Source organism: Gekko japonicus, unplaced genomic scaffold, assembly GCF_001447785.1.
Source record: "Gekko japonicus isolate JY-2015 unplaced genomic scaffold, Gekko_japonicus_V1.1 scaffold563, whole genome shotgun sequence".
Classification (NCBI taxonomy): domain Eukaryota; kingdom Metazoa; phylum Chordata; class Lepidosauria; order Squamata; family Gekkonidae; genus Gekko; species Gekko japonicus.
The window spans coordinates 602,211-619,172 of NW_015166439.1; the positions used below are offsets into that span (position 1 = coordinate 602,211).

Below are 16,962 nucleotides of genomic sequence, written 5' to 3' on the forward strand. Positions count from 1 at the left end.
CAGGAATGACCATGAAGTGTAATATACCTTTTCTAAAGGGGGGAACCCTAATTAGCTTATTTATTTATTTACAAAATTTGTATGCCACATTTCTATTCAGTCAAGGCCACCAAGGTGGCTAACAATTAAAACACAACATTGTAAAAACATAAGATAAAAACAGTTCATAAAAACAAAACTAAAATGGATATCACACATCAAACTAAAATATAAAACTGATACATATTACACATCAAACATCAAAATACACATCGAACAGTAAAAACACATGGCAGGAAGGAGCAATCATTGAGGGAATGACCAAAGGCAGTGAGAGAAGGGGACAGATGAATATCCCTGGCCAACAAGGCCCTTTTGGGTTGCCACCTGCTCGTCTCAAAAGGCGGGAGCACCCAGAACAGGACCTTGGAAGATAACCTCAGTGGTCAGGTAGATTCATATGGGAGTAAGCAGTCCTTCAGGTATGCTGCTCCCAAACTGTATAGGGCTTTGAAGGGTCTGGAAACAAATTGGAAGCCAGTGTAGATGGACCAAGAGTGGAATCAATATTCTGGCTGCAACGTTGGAAGATTCCGAACGCATTTCAAGAGGAGCCCCAGGTAGAGCGCATTGCAGTATTCTAATCTAGTTTTGCAAAACTGGAGGCAATGGCATTGTACTTTTGAGGACTGCAAGAGAGAAGGGAAGGGGATGCTTTCTTTGGAGGGGGGCAAAAGAGCTTCCCCCACTGGACACTGTGGGGTAGAACTCCAGCACTGATGCATGTTCCCCCTCCTCCATTACCTCCTGCAGGAGTTCAGGAGAGCGTGGTCTATCATTGGAGTTGCCATCTCTGAACGGGATTGATCCTGATTCTGAGTCTACCCAGGTGAGGCATGGATGTGCTGGGCACTGGGGGAGATGTGGGGAGCAAGGCTGAAGGAAGATGGAAAAACTTGAAAACAGAGAGCTGATTGGCTGGGCAGCATGGGCCTGGGATGGGGCTGTAGTACCGTTGCGAGAGACGCATTGTCACACTCTGTTGCCCAAGAGAAATTTTATTTAGGCACAGCGCATCATTACCCAACATCCCGTTCCCATCTCTTGATGTGGAAGTCCCCTCTGACTCAGAAAGAGAATCCTAGACTCCACCCTTGCTGTCCCTTAACACCTGGAACTCACTTTCCCACACACATGGTGTCTCCTTTCTCTCCCCTTCAGAGCACTTCTTGAAACTCAGGCTTTCCATGAAAACCGCTAGAAAACCAGTTAACCATCATCCCCAACTAGAACCAAGCCTAAGGAAATGTACCTAGATTGGCGGCTGTCCATCCCTTGTTCCCATTGCTTCTTCCTTTCTCATGTTCCTCCCACTGTAGGGATTAAGACTGTAAGCGCCTAAGGGGCAGGGATGTTGGGTTATTCTTTTAATGTTATTCTTTTAATGTTAAAGTAAATCAGCAGAGTAATCAGCATTCATCAGAGTATTAAAGAGTCAGAGTCCATGGTGTGTTTAAATATAAAAGTTTACTACAACCTAGCATGGGGAAAAGGTACACGGGATGTAAAATAACAAAGAGCTAATATTCCTACATCCTTACAGCTAGACAGAACATGGCAGAAGAGAGAGAAGACAAGCTTCTTCTTCTTGCTCTGGACAAAGAGCCATAAAATGCTAATACTTGGCATTTTGGTCTCCAATCAGAACAACAAACTAGATCTGAGGTTACCGGGCTTTCTAACTCTCTAAACTTATTGGTCACAAACAAACATGTGATTTAACAAACAGTATTAACCCAGTAAACACTGAAAATAAGTGTTTTAACTTGTAACACCCAACAAGGGACCTGTCTTTTTGTCGTCTCCGCTACTGTGTAAAGCAACAGGAATGCTGATGTTGATGTAAATATAATAATTGGCGAGGGAAGAAAGGACAGCCTTCCTGATTGTCCCCTGCAAGGAGAGAGCTGAGGCCTGGATTAATTTGTTGTATTTTCATTATTTCATATTCTACATTTTTTTCCGGCGTGATTTTTAGCATTGTGTACATGGGTCAGTGAATGAGGGGTGGGGTCCCAGTTGGTCTCCCATCCAGGCACTGAGCAGACCTAGACCCATTTATCCTCAGTAAAGTGGTAGCGTGATGTGATATCCAGCCGTATCCTGTATCCCGTATTCATAGAGTCTTAGGGCTATGTGCAAGCACAGTCTCTGTGGTATAACAAGTGAAAAGGCATCTGATACATCTCCCATCTTTCCCAGATGTCTGAGACATCAGGTACGGTGAACGGGTCACGGCTGGACTCTGTGTCCAAGGGGAAGGAGCCCAGCCCAGTTCCATCACCCAAACCCCGCTCCAAGCTGCCTGCCCTTGGCACTGATCCTGCTCAGTCAGCCACACTGCCCTTGCGGATGCCAGATTCCTCAGCCTCGGAACAGATGGAGGGAATGCTGTACCGAAAACAGGAAATGGAGTCACATGGCAAAAAAGCAGCCAACAGGTGAGACAGGGCGTGGCTCTGGAAGGGCGTTTTGGAATGGCAGACAGCAAAGTATATCCCATAAGCCTTTGTAGATTTTGAAGTCGCTTATTGCTTATCTAGATATGTATTTGTTCTGTGGAAGTCATTCCAAAAGACTTCCAAGGTCTCAGGAACAGAACGGCCTTTGCCAGCATTGCTGAAATCCTTCAACTAAAGAAGCTGGGAATCTAACCAGCCACCTTCTGCATGCAATACACATGCTCTGCCATTGAGGCCTAGTCCTTTATAGGAAGGTGTTGACCATTGGAATAGTGACAAACAGGACAACCTCAGTGAGGGTAATGAAAGGTCAGTTTGCATGGGAGAAAACTACACTGACGCGGGGGGTGAAGGGGTAGAGGCTGTGAGCTTTCAGCAGGCTGTGATGGGGAGAGGATGCTGGGACATGAAGGCTGAAAAGAGTAACAGCTTCAATGGAAGGTAATGGAATCAAGTAGCATGAGTTGACAAGCAAGAGGGAGGATGGGTGGAAGAGCTAGAAGAGTTACAAAGGCAGAAAAGAGAAGCTCACATTAAGGAAAGGGTTCGTGCAACAACCAGGAAACACATCTGTATGTGGATGGATTTCATACGTGGAACTGAATTCAGCCAGCCACCTCTTTTGGCTGCTTGTCAGGCCTGGGACTGCCGAGGAGGTATCCAGGTCTTTTGGACATAGAGGTAACCCCTTATTAACTTGTCTCTCCAGATCCTGGCAGAACATCTTTTGCATTGTGCGGAAGGGTAGTCTGGGCTTCTACAAGGACAGCAAGAACGCCAGCAACGGCATCCCTTACCATGGCGAGGTGCCCGTCAGCTTGCAGGGGTCACAGTGCAATGTTGCCTTGGACTACAAGAAGCGCAAGCATGTCTTCAAGCTTGGGTAGGGGGTGCAGTTTTGGTCACAGAGCATTGGCCTTGCTTTCTGTTTAAGTTTCCCCACTTTTAAAACTGAACACGGTAGGACGTGTCATGGCCTGTTCCATGCGGGTTGTACTGCCATGGCTCCCAGTGTGGGAATTTTGGGAACTGTCCCATGAACAGGGTGAGGGATCTGAAGAAGGAATTGTCAGCACCCCCACAACAGTACAATTCTACAGGTATAATCTTATCCTTGAGGTTACACCTGCCAGACAAGGATAGGATCAGGACTAAACTAATTTTGATTTAGGAACATGCAAGTTAATAGCATTGCAGAGCTCTGACAGCATTGGAACTTGCAGTTATGATCCCAGTAGCACATGCCAAAATGTTATGTCCAAACTGGCTATGTTTGCATAAGGGGGCAGAAGTTGAAGGTGTTGGGAGTGTGCTAAGGGAGGACCACAGCAACGGCCAATGTAGTTCTGAGGCCCAACTCCCCCACTGACAGCCATGATGGCAAAAGGGCTGGCAGAAGTGATTGTACTCGGATGGACATGACTGTGAAGTTCTCATAGGGTCCCAAAGCATTGCACCAGTGGCTATTTTAGGCCAGGCTATAGGACTCCTCCGCACGTTTGTATTTTACAGAAGAACATAACTTTGCTCTTTTTCTAAAAACCTTGCTGCTGATACCCAGTCTCCTGTCCATAGTGGGATTTGGGTTTGTAGGTGATCCCTGGGCAATGATCAGAAATGATTATTACATTTCCACCCCTCCTCCCTGCAGGTATAATTTATTGTATGGCAGAGTTACACACAGGAAGCATATAATAATATAAAATACGTACCAAAGTGATATATGCAGACCGATTGGGCAATCCCCCTAAATAATAATATCTAAATTTTCCATCCATCCCTGCAGGTTAACCGATGGCAAAGAGTATTTATTCCAGGCGAAGGATGAGGTGAGTGGATCCCTGCCTTTGCAATTCCCATTCTTGGAGTGCTGCCTGAAAGCCTCCAACCCTCTAATTTTAGCCCATGTTGAATGCTGGCTTGGGCTCTTGGCCCCACAATATCCCTTGTCATTTGAAGGGGGCATGCCAAGAGGAAGTCTTCCAGCAGTACATGTGGAAAGCAAGCACTGGATCTTAACTTCTAAGCAAGAGTCACACATTTTGGCAGCCAAGAGTTCCCCTCCTCAGTCACCAAACTGCGGGGCAGGCTGCAGATATTCATTGGTGAAGGCAAGACACTCTGCTGATGTTCAGGTGCATGCCCTAGAACAGAGGTCCACAACCTTTTTGGGCCTTTGGGCACCTTTGGAATTCTGACACAGGGTGGTGGGCGCAGTCACAAAATGTCAGCCTCAGGAGGCGGGGCCAGCCACGAAATGGCTGCCACAAATTACCTTCAGTCACGCAGTGAAAACCTTTATACTCTAGTGGCAGCTGCCGCCGCCAAAGCAACATTTTAAGAAATCTGCACAGCCAATCAAATCTCCAAAGGCTAATCAGAAACCTTGCTGGTCACCTGTCCCATCCCACTTTTTAAAAACATTTGGTGGGCAGCAGAAAAGGTGTTGGCAGGTGCCATGGTGCTGATGGGCACCACATTCAGGATCCCTGTCCCAGAATGCGTGGAAAATAATTTCAAAAATAAGAAGATGCAGGGATTTCTCCTGTCTGTACTCCAGTATTTAGCTCTTAAAATCTATTTATTTGGTACATATATATCCCACCCTTTCCCCAAAGAATTCAGCGCAGCAATCGTCATTCTCCAGTTTGTTGTAGTGGTTAAGAACGGCAGACTCTATTCTGGAGAACCGGATTTGATTCCCTACTCCTCCACATGAAGCCAGCTGGGTGACCTTGGATCAGTCACAGTTCTCTCAGAGCTGTTCTCTCAAGAGCAGTTCTTGAAAGAGCTCTCTCAGCTCCACCTACCTCACAGGGTGTCTGTTGTGGGGAGAGGAATGGAAGGAGATTGTAAGCCACTCTGAGCAAAGGGTGGGGTCCAACTCTTCTTCCTCCTCCTCCTCCTCCTTTTCCTCCTCCTCCTCCCTTTTATCCCCATAACAGCCCTATGAGGTACAACCTGAGAGTGTGTGATTGGCCCAAGAGTACCCAGTGAGCTTCTTGGCAGAGTTCTAACTGGAAAAGGAACTCTTAGCACCACCCACCTTCCTCCTTGCAGCAGTGAGTGGTGGGAGGGAATGCAATCTGTGTGTGCTCACAGGGAGATCGTCCCTCAGACAAGGCGAGGGTGCTCAACATGGCCACTCTCTTCCTTCTTCCGTAGGCTGAGATGAGCAGTTGGATGCGAGTCATCAATGCTGCAGCCACCTGCACCCCAACGCCACAAGGGACTGCAGAGGAACAGCCGCCGCTCATCAGTAAAGGAATGTCACGCACCCTGAGCATGCCCCCCGTGTCCCCCAACAGCGGCCCCGAAGGGACCGTCACACTGCGTAGCAAAGAGACCAAGGAAAAGGACCGTGAGAAGCGCTTCAGCTTTTTCAAGAAGAACAAATAGAGGAGTCCCTCGTGGGGAACGGGCGGGCGGGGGACTGCAGCCGCTGAGTCTGTGCAAAACTGATGGTCAGGGCGGGCGTGGCGAGGGACTTTGGACCTGGGGAAGACTGGGGAGCGACACAGCTGACAGAGACCACGGTTATTTTTCTTAGTACTGCAGATTGCATGAAGCATCTCCAAACTTTACACGGAATGCCTCTCCTCCCTCCCCCACCCCAGGGGGGGAAAAAAAGCAAAATCAGGCCATGCTGCCTCAATCGGAACACGTTTGCAAGGTGAAGCCATGATGTCAGGGATTGGGTCTGAGGTGCTGCACTCGGAAGAGGCTCTTGCAGGGGGGCAAAGAGGCATCACTGAAGCGTGGCTGTGATGAGAGTGTGGGCCAGGGGGCACGAGCCATGCACATCATCTGTCATTCTGTATGCACAGGGACTCAGGGCTTATGGGTTGCTGAAGTGTGGGCTCTGCCAAGGTTTTCCGTTACCAAGCTGGTATCAAGAGTCTGTTGGGTACAGGAAGAAATGGGTTCTTTGGGCTTCTGATGTCGAGGATTTCTCCTTCCCCCACAAAAATCCCCACCCTCTTAGTCAGGAAATGCTTCTATCACCTGATCCCATCCCCCATTTCCACCCTCCGATTGCAGGATTTCTCTAGAGCCACCCCTGTCCCCTTTGTTGCCTAACCTGAAGTAGGTTCTGCTGAGTGAGTCAAAACGGTGACCGGAAAGAACACAACCTGTTTTGAGGTAGAAGGAAAATCAACTTTTAAAGAGAGGCTTGTGTCCTGAGGCACTGCTGGTCCCATATAAGGCCCTACCGGGGCAGGAGTGGCTGTGGCGTCACCCATACCATAGGACAGAGCTCATATCACACAGATATATAAAGTAGGGAGAGAATTTAAAGAGAAGAATCAAGGGGTGAAGCCCTTTTACCTCTAAAATCGTCAGCCACCCAAGCTGGCTTTTCTTGTCAACTCTGCCTCCTTCCTGTCTTGGAAGCCAACCAGAAGAAATGTGAGTTTGGAGTGACGAATGCAGCTGATTAGAGAAGGAGTTCAGTACCTCGCTGTACTTAAAATTGCACCCTAACCCACCCCCCACCCCCATTTATGAAGGTATCTTATACTGTTCTGGTTCAGGATGGTATACTCTGTGGCAACGGCTCTCCAGGCCTAGAGGAGAGGCTGCCTTTAAATGGAAATGTCAAGAATGCCACTTTACAATTGTGGAACTGGCTGCCTTCTTAACAAAACAGCTCTACCACTCTTCCTTCTAGTTAGGGCCTTTGAGTATTCCGCCCAAGAACCTTCTCTGCCATCACCACCACTTCTGCCAGGCCTTGATTTCCTGAGGCACCACTTGGGCCTCCAGTAGCCAACTCCCAAGGGCCATCTAGTACAACACTCTACTTCTACCTGGGCCAGCCAGATGGCCCATAAGGTAAGCTTATTAGCAGAGCATGATGGAGACAGATATCCTGTCATCTGGTGCTCATAAAATATCCTGCCTCTAAACATGGAGGTTCCATTCTCAGTGATCGTGGCTGATCCATGAACGTATTGGAGCTTTTTTTTTTTTTAAAGACCTCTGAGTCTAAAGACCGCTTCAGTATCTTGTGGCGATGAGTCACGGACCTCTGTCCCAAAGAGGGTGGGGAGCTGAAGGGAGCAGACCCTCTCATTTAACAAGTCCTGTCCTTCAAACGACACTACTCAGGGTCCTTCTAACAAGATGAGGCAGGACATTTTTTATTTCTGAAAACTATATTAGGAGGAAACTCATTTCCAGGGGAGGAATATGCATCTTAGCTATTGCCGGAGTCTTGTAGCTTTGCCTGATAGTGGGGACCGAAGTTTTCTCCATTGGTCTTTCAGGGCTTGCTGTCCGACAGCTACTCTTTACCTGCTGAGCTCCTGCAAGAGTGGGAATCTCTCCACTGCCGAATTTTGCATCCCACACCGCTGTGTTCCTGCTTCCATCTCTTTTCTAGTCTGGTTTTCTGACCTGTGCCTTCCTTTTTCATAACCGTATGCTGCCCTGATGGCCTGCCATATCCTTTTCCTCTCCCCCCGATGCAGAGGGTGCCTAGGTGTGAGGCTCCTAGCTGGGTCCACAAAGGCCTGGCCCGTTGCCAAGATTCACTACGGCAGGGTGGCCCAACACTGCTTAGATTGCGGGAAGCAATTGGGATGGGGATTTCGAGGCAGGACTCCTGGCTTGAACCAAGGCCCTTCCCAGCACACGCCTATGAGGGCCCTGTTCCCAGTGGCGTCCTGGTGGCATCTCTGTGCTTGTGGGAGACGTTATTCACGTATTTGCAGTGGCATCTGTTCTGATTTTTTTTGGACAGAAATTAAAAAAACAACAACAATCTGTGTAGAGAGTAGCCGGCCTGCTTTATTCCTACCTACCTATTGCAGTGGAACTAAGTGGGAACTACTACTGACCTCTTTTCCTGTCCGTGCAAGGGACGTCTCATTGATCAAGCAGAGCATTTACTTGGGTGAAGAAAGGTTGTTCGCAACATAGAAAAGCCCTGTTCTGACTGCAAGGCTAACTGGAACACTCTTAAGTGGAAATCCTGAGACTGGAGCTTACTTGTGTATTGCAAAAGAAAGCAGAGAGTAGGGCTGAGGATGCATGTATGGTCCAAAAAAGCAGGGATCCTCCGAAGGAAACATTCCTCCAGAATGTTTTGATTTGCCAAAGGCAGAGGTGAGAAAACTCCCTCTGTGCCACATGGCTGTTTCTGTTAGCCCCCTTCTGAACAGGTCTGCCGCCTTTTGACCCGGCTTGGCTCCTGTGCCTTTAACAGCTTCTTTGCAGGCAGAAGGATAGCATAAAGAGAATCCCATATTAGTGTCTGTCAAGTTCAGCATCCTGCTCTGGGTAGTCCACAAGCAGGGTATGAAAATGATAGCCATCCCCTGTTGCTCTTCCTCCCCCATTTGCTTTTTGTCAGAGGTAGATTGCTTCTGCCTGGGGGTGTTCACTAAGCTCTTTTCTGTTGGTACCCATCCTCTGCACTTTTGCCTCTAATCCTACCATAAGACCTAAACATTTTAAAGGTGCTTTTATTTCAAGTCCTCCAGAACTCTTCATCAAGCTACACTATATAGCAGTGAAGATACTGGACAAGGATTGGGGGGGGGGGGGACAGATTCAAACCTCCACTCAATCCCTACGCTTGCTGGGTGACCATGTGCCAGTCACTCTCTGTCAGCGTCATGTAGTTCACAGAGTTGCTGTGAAGATAAAGGGGCGGAGAGGGTAACCAAGTGTGCCCTGCTGAGCTCCCAGAAGGGAGGGACAGGCTAAAAAAATTGTCTTAAGGCTTTTCCCCCCCTTTATTGACCCCTTCCCTTTTTAACATCCACTCTGTAGAAAAGTTCTAGAGAACTCGAAAACTTGCACATTCTTTGTGTTATTTCAGTTGATCTTAACTTAAAAAAAGTTTTCTACAAGTTTATCTAACAAGTTGCACAAATCAATAGATATTAGAAGAACAGCCCAGAGAATACGTAAAGAAAACATAAACAAATCTGCCTTACACTGAATCAGACTGTTGGTCCATCAAGGACTGCCTGGTCTACCCAGACAAGTGTCTCAGATCCTTGCAGCTGCGAATGCTGTGGATCAAACCTGGGACCTTCTGCATGCTCAGCAGATGCTTCACCCAGTGAGCCACTCTGCACCTCTCCAGGCCCTAATAAAACAGGAAGTGATTTAAAACAAGTACAGAAGGGGAGTCATCATGTGAAAAGAAGAAACTGAGGTACTCTTCTCAACCCACTCTACAAACAAAACCCCATATGACAAATTCCTTTATTGCCACCAAAGGAAATATATTCTTGCAGTATCACTAATTCTTACATATTTTTTCCTGTGCAATAAAATCTTATATTGTGTTGGGATTCTATAATGATCCAAGTTTTACTCAATGTAGAATAAGGAAGGAAGCCATGTCGCAGTAAAAGAGTCTGTGCTTGGCTTCTAAGCAGTCAACTTTTCCATGGACAAAGTGTTCCATATGTAACTGAACCAGGCATTGTATCCATGTACATTGATACGTGCATCACTGTGTCTTCCTATCAAGGTACCTGTGCCTCTTCCACAGAGTGGCAATAGTCCCAGCTGCTGAGAGTAGGTGGACTGTACAATACTGATGTGGTGAACTGTTAATTGCTATCCTAGGATACAAACTATAAGAATACTCAACTATTTTACTGATCTCGGTAACCAGGAATTTCTACAAACATCAGAGTATAGAAAGACGACTGTACCAATTTCATGACATCCTTTCATACAAGACAATTCCAGATAGATAGTTGTGTTAGTCTGTACTGCCAAAATAAAGTAGGAGTCCAGTGGCATCTTAAAGAGTAACAAAATATAGCACATGCTTTTTTGTAAGTCAGACCTCACTTCATCAGATGCATGAAGTATATGAGGCTGCATTGATCAGTTCAGTTCTCCCCCACCCCAGTCCCTGTTCTGCCTTCTAGAGATCCATCCAAACCTTCTCCATGAACAAAAGCCATGTAAGAACTTCTTTATTAAAGACCAACCAAAATGACAGTATGGGTTAAAGCTGGACTACAAAATGAGGACAACAAGCAGGGACCCTCAAGACTTATTGGGGGGGGGGGGGGGTAAAACCTTTTACAACCTTTTTTTTGCCTCCTGTCCAGCTACTCAATTGCCGGCCGGCCCTCCTGTTTGCACTGCCAATGGATGTTTGAATCACAAGGCAGGGAGCAGCTCCAGCTTACCCCTTGACCTCCCTCCTGCCGCTTACAGTGCCATCACCCCCTCTGCCTGCCTGCCTAATACCCCCCCCCTATCTGAACCTGGCCCTATTCTCTGGGTCGATCGATCCACATGGGCCGTGGGTTCATCATTAAATACAGGATGCTAAGAAAACCTAGCATAATACAAATGCCCTCCTGAACAGTTCTGTCTTACATTCTGCAGAACGATGGAAATGCAGGAAACATCCTGGCTTTATGAAAATGTCCTCCTGAACAGTTCTGTTTTACACAGTCAGTGGAATGATAAGAGCATGGTACCCTCCTTGTCAGGCAGGCCAATTCCACCAGGTGGGAGCAACAGCAAAGAATGCTTGAATATGGTGGCCATTCACATTCAGAGGGCTTTTCTCTGATTTATTGAACTGATTCAGCAGAGCATATCGAGATACGTTGTTCTGCATATATGAAGGTTCTAGGCCATGAAAGACTTTGTAGGTGATAAACATTAAGAAGAAGCGATAGGATTTATACCCTACTCTTCACTACTTGAAGGAGTCTCAGAGTGGCTTACAATCACTTTTCCCTTCCCCTCCCCACAACAGATACCCTGTGAGGTAGGTGATCCTGAGAGAACTCCCTTGAGAACTGCTCTTGAGAGAACAGCTCTGAAAGAATTTGTGATTAACACCAGCACCTGCATGTGGAGGAGTGGGGAATCAAACCCCGTTCTCCCAGATTAGAGTCTGCGCTCCTAACCACTTCACCTAACTAGTTAACTTGAACTGTATCTGGAAACTAATTGGTAATGAGTGCAGTAATAGTTGTCATATGTATCCCGCGCCTAGCTGCCAATATTAATTGAGTTGCAGCATTCTGTACCTGGTGAAGTTTCTGAGAAGTCTTCAAGGGCAGATTCATGTAGAGTGCATTACAGTAGTCTAGCCATGAGGTTACTCTGCTATGGATGAATTTGGCCTAATCGAGCTAGGGAGCTATCCTCCCGACTCTTAACTGAGTCAGTGAGGGTAAGTTGAATCCTCTTTAAGGTCTGAAACATTCTTCTACCACCTTTTTTTTAACATATACCCTGCTGAAAATTTCTGGAGAAATTAAAAGCTTGCACACTTTTGTGTTATTTGTGTTGGTCTTAAATTTAAATTATGTATTTACTTAATTGAAATATTTATATCCTGCCTTATCTCTGCAAACTCAAGACAGCTAACAAAACAACAAGAGCTTCAGGACACAGATATATGTACCCAGCAAGTTAAAAACACAAATATAGTTAAAAGCCGTTACAAACATAGATGTTTTCCACAGGGAGACAGACTCAGTACGGCAGCAACCATTTCCCCTGCCCCAGTCCTCTCACCAGCAGCCCACCCACACCCCTCTGGTGCATTTTCGACAACATTTTCAGTTTGTGTTTTAAAACTAGCAATTTAATATGGCTATATTTCAATAATCTATGTATGAAATTCACCGAATTCCCAGCTTTTATTTTTTTAATGTCTTTAGCCTCTTTCATTGTGGAGATGCATATCTCTGCAATAAAAAGGGCCAGAGACTTTTTAACAGGAAACTCAGAGAAGCTGATAAATTGTTAAAACATTGTAATGATATAATAGTATATAATATAATGGTACTGAATTTGAAGTTTAAAATAAAAAACAGGTGGTAGGACCAAGAAATGGCCGAACCAAGAAAATCTTAGTTTTCCCACCCATACAACAGTTATCCAGGTCTTGGTGTGGTACTGCCCAAAACTCTGCAGCAAAGTTTAGGAAAGATTGAAGAAAAGCTATGGAAAACCCAGGAGGTGCACCAATGCATCTTGATGCAGTGGGAAGTTGGTGGAAAAATGTGCTTCCCAACAGCATTGAACCTGGGACAAATAACCCATGTGGGAAATCTCACTGCCAATGCAATCTACCTCTCCACCATACACCCTCTGGAAAAGAACAGGCTTCCAGAGCTTCCTGAATAGGACAGTGGAAGGCACTCACAGCACCCCCTCTGGTAGGCCGTCCCTGAGGAATGGACCTACCACAGAGAGCGCCAGTGACCTGTTGCCAAACAGACCATCCCAGATGAATGTTTCAGAGGGCAGTCATATTAGTCAGCAGTAGAACAGCTAGATTCGACTAAAGGAGCTTTGACTCTCGAAAGCTTGTACCCCTGAAAATTGAGTTGGTCTGTATAGAATCACAGAATTATAGAGTTGGAAGGGGGACCTCCAAGGTTATCTAGTCCAACCCCCTGCACAATGCAGGACATTCACGAATGGCTCCCCCCACCCACCCAGTGACTCCTGCTCTATGCTACTGAACTTGAATCTGGCCATCCTAGATGAGCGTACTGTTAGAAGGCTGCCTGAGGAATGCAACATGCACAGGAGTATACTAGACGATAATCCCAGTTCATATAATAGGCTTTAAAGGTGATTAACTAGCATTTTGAATGGGCCCAGAACCAGGTAGACAGCCAATGCAGCTGATGGTGTTGGATGTTCCAAGTGGCTGACACCATATAGGGAGGGGTCTCACTGCTTTTTTCTGCACTAAAGCTTCCAAGACGTCTTCAAAGGCAGCTCCACAAAAAGTGTGTTACAGTAGCATGGCTCAGCAGGACTAGGTCAGCAGAGTCTAAATAAGGGATCTGTTTGCCAGCCAGATGTAACTTAAAGGTGCTAACAACAGCACCGACCTCTTCATCTATCCCCAGGACCAGGTCCAGGGACACTCCCAGGTTGGAAATTCCAGGTAAGCACTTTGCCTTCCCACCTGGCATCACCCTGGTCTAGAATTGCCAACTCTAGGTTGCAAAAATTTTAGGGATCTGGGAGTGGAGACTTGGGGAGAGCGGGGTTTGGGAAGGGGCGGAACCTCGGTAGGGTATAATACCACAGAGTCTTGCCTCTGTTTCCTCCAGGGGAACAGATTTTTGTAGCTGATTTTTGCAGTTGTAATTTTAGATCTCCAAGCCCTACTTGGAGGCTGGTGACCTTATCCCAGTCTTCTCGAATAGGGATTAAAAGCCTCAGTTTGTTCACCCTCAGCCACTTGACCATAGCCTTCCTAGGGTTGCCAGCTGCTGCCTGGGAAATTCCTGGAGATTTGGTAGTGGAGCCTGGTGTTAGACCTCAGCAGGGCCTAATGCCGCACAGCCCCCCCCCCCCAAAGAAAAAGCAGTCTTTCCCCCCAGGGGAACTGATTTGTGTCGTCTGGAGAGCTACTATAATTCTAGGAGCTCTCCAGGCCCCACCTGGAGATTGGCAACCATTTCCTTAAGACAGTGGCCACGGGACCTTTCCCACTGGAGGCTTAAAAGTACTAATTTTTAAATAAGGTTTTTAAAAATGTACCTTCTCTCCATCACCCAGATCCACTCCACCACCCATGAGTATCTCTATGGTCACCCTCCCACCCCAGGCGGAACGGCCTATTGTCCTTCAGCGACCATCCCTGTCCGCTCAAACAATGGTACAGTCCCATTTCCAAACGTCACAATAGAGGCGTCGTTGACAAAAGAAAATGAGGCGGGACTACTGTAAATCCGTTGGGACAAGAAGGCAAGGGCTTAAAACTCATTGGCGGGAATTCCGCCCCTCCCTTGCTCCTTTCTTTACGACATTAGACCAACCCACCACCTTCTGCTGAAACGAGTTCCTATTGGCTTTACACACCCAGGGATTCTAGCTGCTGCCCATTTGTCGGGCGGGACGGCTCCTTTGGAGCCAATTAGGAGGCAGCGCTCTGACGTGAGGGCGGGCCGAGAGGCGCGGGGAAGGAGGAGAACCTTTTCAGTCGCTCGTGCCGCCATTTTGTGTCGTTGGCTGCTACTGAGAGGGGCAGGGCGGTGAGTGACTGACTTAAGGTGCCATTTTCTACTTTGGGACGTTTAGGGCGGCGAATGAAGCTGTGTTTGGTGCTCGCTTTTCGAAAAGGCCCGAGGCGGCGCCCGTGAGGGGGGGGGGAACAAACGACCCCCCCATCCCAGCCAGTCTACGGAGGGCGGGGGCCTAGCGGTGTGCCTGCCTCGGTCCCCTTGTAGGGCACCATGTTGCCAGTAGTGACATTTCTACAGGGTTGTCAGTTCTAGAAGAGGTCTTTGCCTACCAGGAGTTTGGAAACTCCGTTCCACAGCGACAGGGAAACGAGAGGTGGAGTCGGGCGTGATGGCCGCAGATGCTGCTTAATCCGTGGGCGGCGGCGGGGGGGTGGGGTGGAGAAGAAGCGTCACGTACTCAGCCGCCATAAAGATACCCTAAAGTCGGTCCCGTAGCAGTTCAGTAAAGCGGGCTTGCTTCAGTTGGGTTTCGTTTCCCCGAAGGCACCACAAAAGAGCCTTCTCCGAGATACGTTTGTATCTTTGGGCCTTATAGTAGGTAAGGCCCCGCGCTTCGCTGTAGATTATCCGTGGTGCTGAAATGCTGCAGCTGAAGTTTTCCCTGTTAATAGGCATAACATGGTGAAGGGAAACATCATTTGTTAAATTTCTCAGTTGCATTTGCAGATCAAGGGGCCGAGAGTTGGGTCAGCAAAGACAAAAGTGTCAGTCGGTGCGATTTGTGTGTGTTTGGTGGGGAGCGAATGAAGGATTAAGCCTTATGGTTATAGGAGGCGGGTGGGATCTTCCTTGAGAATTGTAGAGGAGGAGCCATGTTCATCTGTTGTAGCAAAATAAAAAGTCCAGTGGTGCCTGACATTTATTTCAATATGTGCTTTCATGAGTCAGACCTCACTTCTTCAAATACGTGGAAAGGAAATCAATTACAGGAGAAGAGAGAAGTTAAGGCAGGAAGACAGAGGTTTGGTGTGAATCCCATCATAAATCTTTCAAGTGTGATTCTCCATTTAAGGAACTAAAATGGCATTGTTATGGGTAATGGATGATGAGAAGAGGTCAGAGAATCTGGCCTCACTTGGAGCAGGGCTGACAAGGAATGACAGGAGAAATAAAATTGGTTGGGAAGAAGAAGTTTCTGAAGTTTAAGAATGTTAACCGATATCAGTACAAGGTTATAGGAGGCTTCAACAAATCTTTGGCTCTAGGAATCAGACTCATTTTTCAGCCCTCAGAGCTTTGTATGTTAATGACCATACTGTCTAGTTATTGTTGTCATGAAACCTATGCCTAATCTGTTTACAGTATCTCAGTTTTATTGAAGGCATGACAGAGGTATTGGACAATATATATATAAAAATGTAACCCTGTTGTCCTCAGTACAACAAGGATCTAAATGTAACTTAACTTTTCCCTATTTGCTAATACTGGATCCAGTGTAGAAAGCAGTTGTTTGAAAAAAAGGCTTTATCTACCACCACTGAATACTGTAGAGCTAACAAATAAATAAGCAGTGAACCATGTTTTCATGCACATGGGTTTTTATGTCATACAGCAGAACATTCTGAATTTATAAAATAAGCTTTGTATTTCTGCAGAAAGTTACTGAAAGGCCCGGACTCTTCCTTTCCACATATCTGAAGAAGTGTGCTCTGAGAAAGGAAAGCTCGTAAATTTTAGTCTTTAAGGTGCTATTGGACTTCTGTTTTATCTTGGATAACCAATGAGGTGGTGTGGCAGACATATCTTTTATCTTTGGATGTGGCATTCACTGGCTTGAATTCCTGTTCAGCTATGAAATTCAATGAGTGATCTTGAGATACGGACTGCTTCATTTAACTGAAGCACTAATATACAAACATGTATTTATTTATTTGCAGAAATGTGCTGCTTCTGTTACTTCATAATGTGTGTTTTTTGTGCTTCATGAAAATTAATCTAACACTTCTCTCCCCCCCACCCAAGCTCTAGCCACCACCATGGTGAAACTTTTTATAGGCAACCTTCCCCGGGAGGCCACAGAGCAAGAGATTCGTTCTCTTTTTGAGCAGTATGGACGGGTCCTGGAATGTGACATTATCAAGAACTACGGCTTTGTGCACATTGAGGACAAGACGGCAGCTGAGGATGCCATCCGCAACCTTCACCACTACAAGTTGCATGGTATCTGCATCAATGTGGAGGCCAGTAAGAACAAGAGCAAGGCCTCCACGAAGCTTCATGTAGGCAACATCAGTACCAGTTGCACCAACCTGGAGCTGCGGACCAAGTTTGAGGAATATGGCCCTGTGCTTGAGTGCGACATTGTCAAGGATTATGCCTTTGTGCACATGGAGCGAGCAGAGGATGCTGTTGAGGCCATCAGGGGTCTTGACAACACAGAGTTTCAAGGTGGGATAGGGGTCTGGCTGACAACAGGATGTACAAGTGTGTGTCATTTGCCACTTGCTTTACTGAGGCAGGGAAAC

The 16,962-nt window shown here is 46.7% G+C and overlaps 2 protein-coding genes across 4 annotated transcripts in view; both read left to right on the plus strand.

The window, feature by feature from the left end:
- Positions 1 to 7,962, plus strand: part of SPTBN2 (spectrin beta, non-erythrocytic 2) — a 78,798-nt gene extending 70,836 nt beyond the window's left edge. The window contains exons 31-35 of the mRNA XM_015411947.1: positions 793 to 868; positions 2,242 to 2,480; positions 3,211 to 3,384; positions 4,288 to 4,330; positions 5,667 to 7,962. Coding sequence (XP_015267433.1) covers positions 793 to 868; positions 2,242 to 2,480; positions 3,211 to 3,384; positions 4,288 to 4,330; positions 5,667 to 5,900 — 766 coding nt within the window. The 3' untranslated portion in view covers positions 5,901 to 7,962. The remainder of the gene's footprint in view (positions 1 to 792; positions 869 to 2,241; positions 2,481 to 3,210; positions 3,385 to 4,287; positions 4,331 to 5,666) is intronic.
- Positions 7,963 to 14,429: 6,467 nt separating this feature from the next.
- Positions 14,430 to 16,962, plus strand: part of RBM4B (RNA binding motif protein 4B) — a 10,390-nt gene continuing 7,857 nt past the window's right edge. For 2 of the 3 annotated variants that reach the window (XM_015411962.1, XM_015411960.1), the window contains exons 1-2: positions 14,430 to 14,506; positions 16,460 to 16,885. In XM_015411962.1, coding sequence (XP_015267448.1) covers positions 16,474 to 16,885 — 412 coding nt within the window. In that variant the 5' untranslated portion in view covers positions 14,430 to 14,506; positions 16,460 to 16,473. Of the gene's footprint in view, positions 14,525 to 16,459; positions 16,886 to 16,962 lie in introns of all 3 variants that reach the window. The other variant, XM_015411961.1, reaches the window with a different exon arrangement.